Here is a 15,838-nt window from a genome sequence, read left to right as displayed (position 1 = left end):
ACTGTAGCCTGATTTATCAGCCAGTTCCACTTCATAGAAACCGTCTGACCTCGCAGCATTAGGATTCATTCGCTCGACAGTAGGCGGGTTTTTTATTTAACTAATCGCTGCTATTTGGTCGTGATGTATGTAATGTCTACTCTACTGAACCAAAAGTAAAAGGTAAAGCTATTAACTTGAAAACTACCACGTCATGACATCACAAGTTGGAACAGAGTGTTTTGAGCTTTGTTGATGTAGACAGACTAATAATAACGCGTTACTAAAACATGTGAATGAAACAAAGCACAACTCCAGTATGTTTTTGATGAGGTAACAACATTATAACATGACTTAAACCTCACAAGAGTCAATTTTGTGTAATATAAGACCTGTAGCCTGACCCGTAACGCTTAATTCATAATAAAGAAATAGTTTACTGAGAATGATTCAGGTTTAGTAACTCCTTATTTAATACTATCGCCCTTTTTTTTTGTAGTAGATGGGCAATCCCAAGGCTGAAATCATCCAAATGATTCTAGTGAAGGTGCGTGAAAGTTAAAAAACAGCAGAGAATTTGTGACTTTTTTCCGTTTGGGAGAAGAACTCGGCCTAAATGTGCAGGGTTTGTCCCATGAATTTGAGTTTGCCCATGTGTACAGACTTTAGTCCCCATAATGTGATAAATACTCTCCCACACAAATATGCACGCACACACTTAAGAAACGGCTCAGGACCCCCATCTTCACACGGTCCGGGGCCGAACATGTGGTTTCATTCACTCACACTCTGTCAGAGCAGCCACAGAGCAAGACCTTTCCCACCAACAACAACAGACACAGAGACCAAAAGAATCGTGTGTTTGAGGTTCACAAAACTGACTCATGTGAGATTTAAGCCGCGTTATAATGTCGTTAACTCATCAAAAACATACCCGGAGTTGTGTTTTGTTTCATTCACGCATGTTTGAGTAAAGCTTTATTATTAGTCTCTCTATATTTCCAAAACTTAAAATGCTCTGTTCTGTAGTTTTCAAGTTTACACCTTTCGTTTAGGAGAAACTGGCAATTCTGGGGCTGAAGTTATCTAAATAATTCTAGTGTATGGAGGTGTATGGAGTTTAAAAACACAGTGGAGCACTTCCTGTATTACCACATGACATCACAAAGTGGAACAAAGTGTTTTCTGTTTTCCGAGAGAACTCTAGACTCTAGTCAATTATTTCTATTGTACATTGAGACTTTTTGAATACATTTTTAACCACCAAATAAAAGCTGAAATATGGTGACTCAACTAAGGTTTACAAATAGAGAATATTTAGAGTGTATTATTGATGAAAATTTGAAATGTTTTTTTCTTTTTTTTGTCATTTTGATTTAATAAAAGCACGATCTTTATTGTAAAAGTTGTTTTTGTTGTGTTCTAGAGTCTGTATTATCCTGATACCGATTACAGTGATCAAAATACGAGTACTTTGAATCGTTATATCCGTATTATGTGTAATATAATTATTTAATTTATCATTTATCAGCTCTAGAACATTATAGTGAAGTATAAGTACATGATATTTGATAAGATATTGTGTATTATTGTACATGGAAAAGCACAAAATGAAATAACAAACAATTAACAACCGAACCATGACAAAAAAAGTGGAATGTTTATATAAACTTCTCTACCTACACTACTACTACTACTACTACTACTACTACCATTACTACCACTACTACTACTACTACTACTACTACTACACTACTACTACTACTACTACTACTACTACTACTACTACTACTACTACTACCTACTACTACTACTACCTACTACTACTACTACTACTACTACTACTACTACTACTACTACTACTACTACTACTACACTACTACTACCCACTACTACCACTACTACTACTACTACTACTACTACTACTACTACTACCACTACTACTACTACTACTACTACTACTACTACTACTACTACTACTACTACTACCACTACTACCACTACTACTACTACTACTACTACTACTACTACTACTACTACTACTACTACTACTACTACTACTACCACTACTACTACTACACTACTACTACTACTACTACTACTACTACCACTACTACTACTACTACTACCTACTACTACTACTACTACCACTACTACTACTACTACTACTACTACTACTACTACTACTACTACTACTACTACTACTACCTACTACTACTACTACTACTACTACTACTACTACTACTACTACTACTACTACTACTACTACTACTACTACTACTACTACTACTACTACTACTACTACTACTACTACTACTACTACTACTACTACTACTACTACTACTACTACTACTACTACTACTACTACACTACTACTACTACTACTACTACTACTACTACTACTACTACTACTACTACTACTACTACTACTACTACTACTACTACTACTACTTACTACTACTACTACTACTACTACTACTACTACTACTACTACTACACTACTACTACTACTACTACTACCACTACTACCACTACTACCACTACTACCACTACTACTACTACTACTACTACTACTACTACTACTACTACTACTACTACTACTACTACTACTACTACTACTACTACTACTACTACTACTACTACTACTACTACTACTACTACTACTACTACTACTACTACTACTACTACTACTACTACCACTACTACTACTACTACCACCACTACTACTACCTACTACTACCACTACTACTACTACCACTACTACTACTACTACTACTACTACTACTACACTACTACTACTACTACTACTACCACCACTACCAGCACTACTACTACCACCACTACCGCTACTACTACAACCACTACTACCACTACTACTTCTACATTACTACCAACTATAAGTTAAGTGGAATATATATTATTTTGACAGGTGTTTACATTGGAGCTCTCACATTGCTATGATTTAATTTGATTCAGTTTGACTTATGTAATCTGTTATTGTTATATTTGTTTTGTGAGGACATTTACGCACAGGATTTATTAATTTTTTTTTTACTTTGATAAGGAGATAATTAAAGATAATGTACCACAAGTTCTTAAAGATGCACTGCGTATCTTTTCTGGTGGAAGATCCGTCACCACTTGTCTCCAAGGAGATAATACTGCTTTGCCTTTATTACTCCATAGAATGAAAATAAATTTGGTAATCACAACGGAGACATGTTAATGGTCAGATCTATGGAGAAGCAAGCCTGCACATGTAAATAATTCATGATTTTTAAGTATTCTTGAGCTATAAAACACCTGTAATTGAACAAATGCAAGCGAGATATGTTTAATGCTCTATTGTGGAGTATTCCAGGCAAAGAAATTACATCTCCATGGTGACAAGCAAATGGCAAGCCCTCCATCTTAGGAGTTACGGGTTCTCCTTATCTTTTACGTGTTTTAAGTGTTAAAATACAGGTGGAAACGGGCTGGAGTGTAACATTTTATGAGCTTAATCTGTCTAAAGACTTAAAGTTTCACTGTGTAACTTTTCTGCTGTTGGTCCATCACCTGCTTGTTTCTATGGAGATGTCATTGCTCTGCCTGGAATGTTCCGCAGTATGACATTAAACAGCTCTACCTTACATTTATAAAGTTTCAGGTAGTTTTACAGACATTCTGAGTGTGAGCGGGGTCGCCTCTCCACAGATCTGACCTGTAACGTGGTCTGGTTTGGTCTCAGTGAAGACAGAAAGGCTTAATCCCATACTGTGAAACATTCCAGACGAAGCAATAACATCTCCACGGAGAAAAGCATCTGGCAGAAAAAGTTACACAGTGCAACTTTAACTAACAAAAATTCTCCCAATAAGTAAGCAGCGTTTTATTGCCTTTTTTATGCTATAGACACAAACAAATCGTCTCTCTCCTTGTTTTCTAAGATTTGCGTATTTATTGATGGTCTAGTTTGAGTCAGATGCCCTCCCTCACACCAGTCTCTCCTTGTATTCCCCGGTCTTACCTTCGTGGAGAGCGCACAGGTGACGACAGCACACACACCTTCACACACATCTTCACACACGCGCTCAGAGGAGGAGGTCTGTGCGCGATAAGAGTCCTGTGTCTAAAGAACTGGATCCTCACCGAGAGAGGGAAGGACAGAGGAGAGAAGGAAATAGGAGGCAAGGGAGGAGGAGGTCACATACCCCTCTTCTTACATCACTCTCTCGCTCTCTCTGCCTCCTCTCTCTTCCTCTGTGTGTGTCTCTTCTCTCTGTCTCTCTCTATCTTCTCTCTCCGTCCCCCTTTCTTTCTTTCTTTCTTTCTTTCTTTCTTCTCTCCTCTCTCCCTCTTAATCTCTGTCTCTCTTCTTTCTCTCTCTCCCTTTTTCTCGCTTTGTCTCTCTCTCTCTCCTCTCTTTCTTCTCTCATTCTCTTTGTCTCTCTCTTATCATTCTCTCTCACTTTCTCTCACTCTCTCTCTCTTCTCTCTCTCTCCCTTTCTCTCGCTCTGTCTCTCTCTCTATTTCTTCTCTTTCTCTCTCTCTCCCTTTTGATCTCTTTCTCTCTCCCACTTCTCTTTCTCTCTCACTTTCTCTCTCTTTTCTCTTTCTCTCTCTCTATTTCTTCTCTTTCTCTCTCCCTTTCTCTCGCTCTGTCTTTTCCCTCTCTCACTTTTCTCTCCTCTCTCTCTCCCTCTTGATCTCTTTCTCTCTCCCTCTTCTCTTTCTCTCTCAATTTCTCTCTTCTCTTTCTCTCACTTTCTCTTTTCTATTTCTTCTTTTTCTCTCCCTCCCTTTCTCTCGCTCTGCATTTCCCTCTCTCACTCTTCTCTCCTCTCTCTCTCCCTCTTGATCTCTTTCTCTCTCAATTTCTCTCTCTTCTCTTTCTCTCTCTTCTCTTTCTCTCTCACTTTCTCTTTTCTCTTTCTCTCTTCTCTTTCTCTCACTTTCTCTTTCTTTCTCTCTCTATTTCTTCTCTTTCTTGCTCTGTGTTTTCCCTCTCTCGCTCTTCTCTCCTCTCTCTCTCTGTCTTGATCTCTTTCTCTCTCCCTCTTCTCTTTCTGTATCACTTTCTCTCTATTTCTTCTCTTTCCCTCTCTCTCTTCTCTCCTCTCTCCCCCTCTTGATCTCTTTCTCTCTCTCTCTTCTCTCTCACATTCTCTCTCTCTCTCCCTCACTCTATTTCTTCTTTCTCTCTGTCCTTCCCTCCCTCCCCCTCCCTCCCTTCCTCTCGTCTCTCTTTCCTCTGTCCAGAAAGCCGGAGAACATCTGCACTGCCCCCCCAGCTACAAACACTCCAAGAATGAGCAGTGAGATAGTGAGCTTGCATGTTTTCAGAGCACACTTTTTCATGTTCAGATATTCACACATTAATATTCTGCTACACTTGGACATTATGGAATCTATACGGGCCTAAGAGGGGACTCCCACAACAACGGGCTGGACTTTCAGGGCTCATATAAAGACCACCATTCATTATCAGCAATGTACAGCAATGTATAGGATGCCCAAAATGAAGTTATTTCTTTATCTTTCTCAGGGTTCCCACGGTCATGGAAATCCTGAAGAAGTCATGGAAATTGAATATATCATTTTCCAGGCTGGGAGAAGTCATAAATGTTTGTAAATTCAATTAAAGTTTTGGAAAAGTCTTGGAATTTTAGTATCTCTTTGGCTACGTTCAGACTGCAGGGCTTAAGGCTCAATTCAGATTTTTTTTTGTGAAATCCGATGTTTTTGCGAGGTCGCTCACATTTCCAATTAAATACGACTTGTATGTGATCCCCTGTGTGAACGTTAAACTAGTTAAAGTGTCCCGCATGCGAACTGGAGGACACGGTGACGTCAACCGCAGCGAGTGTGCTCTGTGTTTACGGAAGTTGTCCAAACACGATCGCGAGCATTGAGCACCTGGCGATTTTAAAGTTCCTCTCGTACCGGAGCCAGAACATGTACAACTTACTTGTTTTAAAGAGGAGATTGAGAAGGAGAAGGACGAGGTTTTTGGCCGTGGTGTTTTGTGGGACAGCGGCAGCGACGTCCATTGAAAGGAACGTGTGGATGCGGAGACGTAGCCAAGAGTGGTGAGTGGTGATGTGCTTTGCTTCAGTGACATGGAGTTCATTAACAATTTTCGCCTACTTCAGCGCAGAATAGTGACGTTTGTGGCTTGTTGATAACGTGTAGGTCGGATGAATGCGCTTTGGCCGTTCACACTGAAGTCGCATGTCAAAAGATCGGATATGTATCGGTTTCAGGAGCACATATCCAAGTGTCCTGGGTCGCATTTGAAAAAATCGGATCTGTGTCGTTCAGACTGTCATGAAAAGATCAGATACAGGTCACATAGGGGCCAAAAAATCGGATATGGGTCACTTCAGGCTGCAGTCTGAGCACAGCCTAAGACGCAACTACAGCGGTCAGTTAAGTTCTCATTAGGATTTTATGATTATTTCCAAACGTCTGCTTTAAACTTATGTTTAAAAGAAATGACAGTAAATGCACTGACAGGATTTTGAATGTTAAAAAACTATAATCTCAAACCATAAGGTGAGTGGAAACTGTTAACATTTCATATTTAGCCCTAAAAGTCTGATCAATTCTAGGGGTGGGCAATATCTCGGTATTTTAAATATATCGAGATATTTTTTAAACTCGATATGGATTCTGACAGATCGTATATATCGATATAATGCTTATATTCAATTCTGATTTTGCCGCTTCACTTGTTTACCTTCTCTGCCGTCGCTCTTGCCTCTCTGATTTTGCTGCTCGTGTCTCATTCACTCTTCACTATAGCGCTGAATGCCCAAAGTTGATGCCAGTGAAAAGCTTCTAGTACCATAAAACTTTTCCACCATTTACAGACAAGAACATCAGCAGCACAACCTCATATTCCACTGAGTCCTGTCCTTTAGTCCGAAAGAAGCTGAACCATGTGAGAGACACAAGGAGCGTGCTGTTTATGCAAATTAGCCATGCAGTTTTAAGTTTTGTTTCTGTAAAAGGTAAACAAATGTGCGTAAAACTGCATTAAACACATTATCATCTCAAACGGGCTGATGTGGCTCTAGTGTCGTTATGCTTTAAATGAACTGCCTACCTCTTGCACTTCATTAAAAAAAGACCTTGTGGAATTTGGCATATTTGTTTTTGCAGTAGTTTTGGGGGGGTTATTTTTCCAGTACAGATATAGAGATATATATCGTATATCGAGATATAGCAAAAATATATCAAGATATATTTTTTGCTCCATTTCTCCCAGCCCTACTTTAGGTCATGAAAAAGTCTAGCCTGATTCATCAGCCGGTTTCACTTCATAGAATCTGTCTGACCTCGCAGCATTAGGATTCGTTTGCTCGATGGTAGGTGGGTGCTTTTTTCATTTAACCAATCGCTGCTATTTGGTCATGATGTATGTAATAACTGGTAATCGGTTTATTAAACTTTTCCCAAATCCCGTAGGAAGAAGGGCAATAACGTCTTTCCCCTTGATAAAATTCACCAAACATTCTATTTCTTCCGGCTTTAAATCCTCGATCTCAGTAAATGTTGACAACACAGAATATATGGCTTTTCACTGATTGGCTGGTGCCCGAACTCGTGCTTCTGGGGTTTTTACGAACAGTCTAGAGTATTCTGATTCCTGACCTAGTCACTGGAGAGAAATGAAATTGAGCGGAGGCACTAGGTGGGCCAGCCTGGCAAGAAAAAGTGATGGAAAAGTTTTGAAATTTTGTAAGTGAAAAAAAGTGGGAACCCTGCTCTCTGTATTTTTATATAAAATTATACCAGTCTGGTCCACACGCACGCCCTTGGTCGAGCCAGAACCAAACGTGATTTGATTGTGGAATCAGATTCGTTTGTGAAATGAAGGAGCTCATTGGTCACATTATTTACAAAGACAAACACACACACACACAAAACCCCCACAATTATTTACCGAGTTTATTGCATTGCTCATTGATTCTGCAGAAATCCATAATGTTTTTCTGGTCCCTGTGAATATTTTTTCATTTCTTTTTTCCTTGTAAACACTAAGCAACCATATTTGATACAGACGGACCATGTGTGTCTCTGATTCATCAATCACGCCCACCTAAACTCATGGATATTCACCAGTGACCAGACTCACATCTTCGTAAAGTACTGAAGTGTGTATTCTGGATCTCAGGCAAAATGTTGGCTAAATTTCGCTTGTTGTCTGATTCTAAAGGTGAAACACGTCATCACTCACACACTGTATTTATTCTAATGCCTTACACCTTTAATCTGCTTTACAGGCCTACTTCAAAACATTCTTATATGCATTATTATTATTAGTAATTCCTAGGGTAGACTGATGGAAGCGAGGCGAATCAGCTCCATTGGCCCCTCTAACCACCACCATCATTCACCTACTCACCTCTTTCATACTAGGCAAAAAGGAAGTAGAAAATGAATGAATATTATTAGTATTAGTATGCATTCCTACACAATAGGTCAATCCCCCACGCAGGTACTCAAAGCTGGAGTATCTAGTTGTGACCACAAATAGAGCTGGGTATCATCAAGAAGTTGGCGATACGATACTTATCTCGATGCAGTGCACTTTCGATTCTATACGATATATTTAAAATCCATTCGATATGGTTCAGTAAAACATAATGGCTAAATCATGGCTGTCATACTGAAAGTCTTTGTTAGGCGAAGTTCATATGAAACACATTTTTCAGATTTTACTCATCAAAACAGTGAAAATGTCAAATGTGTCGCATAAACGAGTTTCCTTCCTCTGAAAAAGCAACAAAACTGTAGCGCTGTAACAAAATAATTTTGTAAAATAAACCATAGAGAAAACCGTTTTACTTGCAAATTGTGAGATTTATTAGGACAAACCGTACAATGTTTCGGCACTAGACCTTCATCAGGCAAACCGAATGAGAGCTCATTTGGCCATCTTAAATAGGGTGTGGCAAGCACCCAAGAGTGAAACAGTGCACTCAAAACCCCATAATTCAAAAAACAAAGACAATCAACATACAGTGTAATAATAATAAAAATGAAATATTAATCATTAGCAGAAAAGCATTGAATAATAACAGAAAAATAAGTAAAATAAACCAAGAAAATACTCTTGGCGATTTGTCGATGCAGCAGCCTATGATATCGATACTGTATCATCACATTAAGCAATACGATATTTTGATATTTTTGGACACCCCAACCACAAACATACCTCAAAATCTTGCATACCAAAACACATATGACAAATTCCCCTATAAGGTCAGTAAAATTGTTCTTACCCTGTTATTAAATACTGAACCATCAACCATAACCTGGGGCCCAAAATGCTATTTATTCTAATTTGAACACAAAACAGAACTGTAACTACACAGCTCTCTAAAAGGTTTGTAGTGAAAGGAGACTGTGGGTGAGTTTGTAGTCAATTTAAATTATATAAATTGTGGAAAATAATCAAAATCTTATCCATATATCAGCCCAAAAATATCTGCACAGTTTATCGTTCATTGGTCGCTCTGGATTCTAAACAGCGTATATCACGTCAGTCGATCGCTAATGCTCATAACTAAAGATGTAACAATAACCGAAATATCGAAAATCGTATCGTCAAAAGTTTCACAATAATACCGTGGGCCATCACAATATATCGAATTACAAGTCCCTTTGCTTAAATTCATTGTTGTGGTGCAGTAATGGCTAAAAAAAAAAGGAGGGAACTACATAGACCATGATCCTTTGCTATTAAGCACTTTTAAATCTTAATTCTTTGTTTTATAGCAGTTCCAAAGGCTTGACATGACATTTTAAAAGGAAAAAGTGTGAAAAATTGTGTTAACCGCCTCAAAATATCGCAATAAATATCGTACCGAGAGATTTGGAGATTGTTGCATACTAATACCTCAACAATGAACTCTTTCACTCTGTCTTGTACCCGCAGGCCCAAGGAAGGCTACAGATCATTATACTATACTCTGAAATGCAAAAATACATCCCAAAAGTCAGATTTATGTCTAACACTGTTCTTGTATTTTGGGGGATTTTGTCTTGAAATCTTAAGAATTCCCCAAACCTCAATAAAACACTGTCAGAGAGCTGTTTTCTTCTCTGATTTTCCCATTTCCTGCTTTGGGAGCGGCTCAGTCTAAGACCAGATGAGGCCCCGAGGCCGGATGCACCACGGCCTCATGGGTAACCAACCCCCAACCCCAGCCCCCTTCCCCCAAAATCTGCCTCCCCTCTCCCACCCCACCTCCACACGACACACCCAACCCGACTGGACCCACAGATGTGATACGAAGGACACCTACTCTGTGTAATAATAGCTGGCAGTTCTCACCAAAATGAAAAAGTGGGGGAATTACATATTTTAATGGACCACAGGCTGCCCATATGTTTTAAGATTGATTATAACAGCAAAGTCAAGATGCACAATGATTTGGAAGGTTTTTTTTTTTATGTCAGATGCCCTTTCGATCTCAGTAATTCACTAAAATACTGGGGATACGCTGATACAGTACTGCTACCAGATATCAGCGTAGATAGTGAACATTTTTATAGTTTTGAGTTCAGTTCAGTTCCGTCGACGTCCTAATTTGGTCTATTAATGTGTGTAATGAGACGATTTACTGAAAAATGCTAGAATAAACACCTACCGTATTTTTTGGACTATAAGGTGCACTTAAAATCCTTTAATTTTCTCAAAAATTGTCAGTTACATGAAATATGATACTTAGTTTGTGCTGTAGCACTTTGTTGTTCTGTTACTGATTAGTTTGTTTCCTCCTGCTGTATTTTTGAAGATGAACTGGTGTCAAGATGACGCTCTGACAAAGGAATAAAGGGTAAGCATAATAAGTTTAAGCTTCAGCCTGCTCCTTTTCGGTCTGTGTATGTTAAATATAACTGTCTGTGAATTAATGTCAAAATATACCTGTGACCGAAATAAATAAATAAATATAAATAAAATAAATAAATAAATCGTCAGTTCGCCTTATAATCCGGTGCACCTTATGTATTAATTCTGGTTGTGTTTACTGACCTCAAACTGATTTTATGTGGTACACAGCGCTCAAAAAGCTGTCAAAATGTTTTAGTACAACTTTGGTAAACTACAAAGCTGCTCTGCTTGATGGATTGTCTGAGCATTACAGCTACTGCAGTCAGGAGTCTTGCGGTGTAAATCATGTCCTTTAATCCAACAGAAGTTGAACCGCATCAGCGCACAAGGAGCGAGCAGTTTTTTTCAGCGCTTATCGTTTATGCCAATGAGCCATGTGGTTTTCAGTTTTGTTTCAGTAAAACGTAAACAAACGTGCACAAAGCTGCATTAAACACATTATTACTCAGTGTATATTTGAGTCCTCCTTGTAGGACATAAAAAAACAAACTTAAGTGATCCACCCACATTCACATTCATAATCCACATTCATCGGGCAAATTACACCACGATCTGCCAATGGATCGTGGACGCCTGGGCTAAAGGATCAGTCTCAAGTGCCGTCCGTTTGTTTTGCCTTATAATCCGGTGCAGCTTATGTATGAAAATGGATGAGAAAATTCAACATTATTGATATTGCGCCTTATAGTCCAAAAAATACAGTAATATATATTTTTTCAAAGTTGTTTAAACAAGATATAACGGTTACAGAACACATTAGGATTTTTTTTTTTTGCACTTATTTAATCACAGCCCAGTTTTATTGCTCAGAAATACCTCACAAATCAGTCTTTCTTATTGTGAGCACATCGTCTCTGCAGATATGACCTGTGACATGGCCCCGTGGCGTCATTTTCTCAGATGGAGAAGTTTAATGTCTAGACAGGGCAATAACTCTAATGGACGGTTTTCAGATTCCAGACAAGAAACAGTTTTCCCTTGTACTTTGTCATAAAATATCCAAAAAGTTTATTCACAAATGTTTAATGTAATCTTTTCTATCGGTTACTAGACCCAATACCTTGATATATTACAACAAAAACCTACATTTAACTGTATTTATTTGAGCTGCACCCATCTGTATTAAATATTATTGGCCTATAGGATGTTGTGATGCATCTGAAATCCAGCAATACTAACTACCTCTTTGGAGACAATCAGGTGACAGACCCCCCACCAGAAAAAAAGTTACATAAAGTGCTCTTAAATTGGAATATAGTTTATAGATTACAGTTTCTTATTATATCTGATCATTTGTAAACAGGCCTGTGATGTTGGATGAGTCTGCATGAACATTCGATTACGATACACACAATGATTCATGGTATGTGACACGCTGACATAAATATTCAGCTCCATGTGTCCATTTTATCAACAACAGGCCGGCGACTGTTACATTAAAACTCGCTAGTATTAAGGTACAAATACAGGGATAAAAATGTAGTTTAAAGTATTCAAAAAACTAAAATATTCACGTTTAGTTATTGGGAGTGGTGGATAAACTAATTTTTTTACTTGATTTTGCATTGTGTAACTTTTCTCGTGGATCGTCAAATGCTTTTCTCCACGGAGATGTTATTGCTTTATCAGGAATGTTTCACAGTATGGCATTAAACCTTTCTGAACCAGATCAAGTCACAGGTCAGATCTGTGGAGAGGCAACCCCGCTCACATTCAGAATAACTGTTTTTCAAAATATTTTTGAGCAAAAAAAAACACCCGTTACTGAATAAATGTAAAGTAGAGCTGTTTAATGTCACACTGTGGAACATTCCAGGCAGAGCAATGACATATCCATAGAAACAAGCAAATGACGGACCCCTAATCAAAATGTTACATAGTGTACCTTTAAATAAACGTACAGATACAGAAGCAAAAAGTTACTCAAGTAAAAGTAAAAGCATCACATGAGAAAATCTACTTAAGTAAAAGTATTAAATAAAGGTACTTAAATTGTAAAAATAAAAAATAAAAATGAAAGTATTTTGCTGAGATTTTTAGAACAATTTAAGGAGGAAATTGAGTGATTCTGATCAAGAATTTAGCTGATTTTAAGTGATTCAATTGATTTCTTAAGTTTTCTAGCTCTTTTGTTTTGTTTTTGTGTATCTGGTTTGTTCAAAGTTGGGACATAAAAACTAAAACTAAACTAAAAACAAAAATTAAATGTGATAAAAAATAAAGTCCCAAGCCTTAAAGAAAAGTATTTTTTTACTTTTCAGTCTAATCTAAAATGTTTTGGAGTAGAAAATACAGATAGATGTTCTCAAATGTAGTGATGTAAAAGTAAAAAGTATCCACTGTAAAATGTACCTAAGTAAAGTACAAATACCCAAAATTTGTATTGCAAGTCTTATACTTTTACTTTTGTACCTCATTTCCTTCCACCACTGGTTGTTCGTAAAGAAAAAAGCCCAGTCTTTTATCATTAGAATTAATTTTACTGCAGAAATGGTATAAAATCATTAAACTATTTAATTTTTTTAAGGAGTTTTTACATGTTTTGCTCTTTGTTTGTGAAAATGTATCTCTGAGGACAAATCTATGCCAAAAAGTAATTTGAGCGGGAATACATTTTTGCATCTCCTGTAAACTCACCACAGCATTCCTTACATCCCTTTTATTCCCAGTCCTTCTCATCAAATATTTCAGAAGCTTTAACCACATTTTTTTTTTTTTTTTGGCGTTCCAGATTCGTTTACAGTATTACCTTGAATCCCTTGGTGCGCTTCTTGCAGCAGAGGCAGGCCAGCATGAGGAAAACCAGAGTGAAGAGTCCACAGAAAGAGACAGCTACCACAGCCAGAGACGAGGACCAGGACAGCTCGCTCAGAGGTGCGCCATCTGCAGGAAGAGACAGGAAATACAGGCTCAAAACACACCAAGAACACAGTGTAGATGAATTAGCTGCAAATAATGAAACAAAAGTGTTGTCACGATACAAAAATTTCAAACTCGATCTCGATATTAAGGAATAGACTTGATACTCAATACAGATTCCAAGACCACAAGTAGGGCTGGGCGATATGGATCAAAAAATATATCTCGATATATTTTGCTATATCTCGATATACGATATATATCTCGATATCTGTACAGGAAAAAATAACCCCCTAAAACGGAAAATTGCAAAAACAAATATGCCAAATTCCACAAGGTCCTTTTTTTTTAAATTAAAGTGTAAGAGGTCAGCAGTTCATATAGGAACATTTAAGATTACAAAAAACCCTAATTACATAAATAATAATTTAACTGTCAAATAAAAGAAATATAAAATAATTATTTTATGTTATTATTATTTTATTTTTTTTGCAGCTTTGTGCAGACTTGTTTACGTTCTACAGAAACGAAACTTAAAAAGCCATGGCTAATTTGCATAAACAGCGCACTCCACGTGCCGCTCTTGCAGTTCAACTTCTTTTGGACTAAAGGACACGACTCGGTGGAATATGTGCTGCTGATGGTTTTGTCTGTAAATGGTGGAAAAGTTTCGTGGCGCTAGAAGCTTTTCACTGGCACCAACTTTCGGCGTTCACGGCGATAGTGACGAGTGAATGAGACACGAGCGAACAAAATCAGGGAGGCAAGGCAGGGGCGCGCGGGTGACGACAGAGAAGACAAACAAGCAAAGCGGCGAAATCAAAATTGAATATAAGCATTATATCGATATATACGATATGTCAGAATTCATATCGAGTTTAAAAAAAATCTCGATATATTAAAAATATCGAGATATCGCCCACCCCTAACCACAAGTATATAAAAACACTTTCTTTAGATAATAGAATGTGATTTTCAACATTAAATCATAGTACTTTCTTTTAGATTTCCATGTGGTCTTATATCTGTGTAATCCTTCAGTCGTTTATGGGTGTATACTAGTCTATGTGCTCTTATATTTATTCTGATACAGCTCAAGATCATTCTAAAACTGTTCAGGAAAAGCTTAATTTGTGTCTGGTTCACGTGGCTTTTTAATATCAATACCTGCTCAAAGGAGTAACTAGTTTTGATACTAGTTTTTGTCATCGATTAGTACTTGAATTTTAATACTTCTAACCACCCAAGTTTGTTTTCACCAATGTAGTTTTGAGTAGACCTTGTTATAGACAGAAGAACAGTTTCCCAGCAACATATCTGACAGTTTGTGTGTATGGACTCCCTTTCACAGAATCATATTTCATCATTTTTCTCTTTAAAGGTGCATTCTGCTCAATGTCATTTCTCTCCAGCGACTAGGTCGGAATACACTAGATCAGCAGTGGGCAAACTAAGGCCCAGGGGCCATATGTTGCCCTTTATTCTTTTTAATCTGACTCACAGAACTTGAACAATAATAATAATTTTCAGTGTTTTAAAAGTCACTTCAATAAATAGTAAATACCGTGGGACTTGAAAGACAGATATTTTGTTGTAATGCTTTGTGATGATTTTCAGTTATGTGATATTTCAATAACATAGGATATTTTTTTCTCTTATGAGATGGATTACCAAGAAAACTCCATCCATCTGCCCCTGGTCTGGCCCTTCCGTCCAATATTAGAACCCTTTGTGGCCCATGAGTCAAAAAGTTTGCCCACGTTTGCACTAGACGGTTTGCAAGAACCCCGGAAGTTGTAGACCGCACACCGGCCAATCAGCAAAGAGCTGTGAAGCCATGACGTCAAACTCAAGCATCTGTCTGTGTCCCTTTTGTGGAACAGCACAACAGTAAACAAAGCAGTCGAGATGGATGTAGACGAAGATAGACTGTGTTGGCAACGATTCCCAAGATCGAGGATTTAAAGCCGAAACAAAGGGAATGTTTGGTGAATTTTATCAAGGGGAAAGATGTTATTGCCCTTTTTTCTACAGGATTTAGAGCATTACATACGTCAGGACCAAATAGCAGTGATTGGTTAAATAAAAAAAGTACCCGCCTACTGTCCAGC

At 37.8% G+C, this 15,838-nt stretch overlaps 1 protein-coding gene across 1 annotated transcript in view; it reads right to left on the bottom strand.

Moving 5' to 3' along the window:
- The window catches only part of aatkb (apoptosis-associated tyrosine kinase b), an 80,803-nt gene that overhangs the window by 34,373 nt on the left and 30,592 nt on the right, over nt 1–15,838 (bottom strand). The window contains exon 4 of the mRNA XM_055149916.1: nt 13,618–13,751. Coding sequence (XP_055005891.1) covers nt 13,618–13,751 — 134 coding nt within the window. The remainder of the gene's footprint in view (nt 1–13,617; nt 13,752–15,838) is intronic.

The sequence above is a fragment of the Boleophthalmus pectinirostris genome, unplaced genomic scaffold, assembly GCF_026225935.1.
Source record: "Boleophthalmus pectinirostris isolate CB_2022bp ecotype Guang Dong unplaced genomic scaffold, ASM2622593v1 HiC_scaffold_14, whole genome shotgun sequence".
In the NCBI taxonomy this organism is placed as follows: Eukaryota; Metazoa; Chordata; class Actinopteri; order Gobiiformes; family Gobiidae; genus Boleophthalmus; species Boleophthalmus pectinirostris.
Note: the sequence above shows the minus strand (reverse complement) of the source record. Positions and strands in the feature narration are given on the sequence as shown.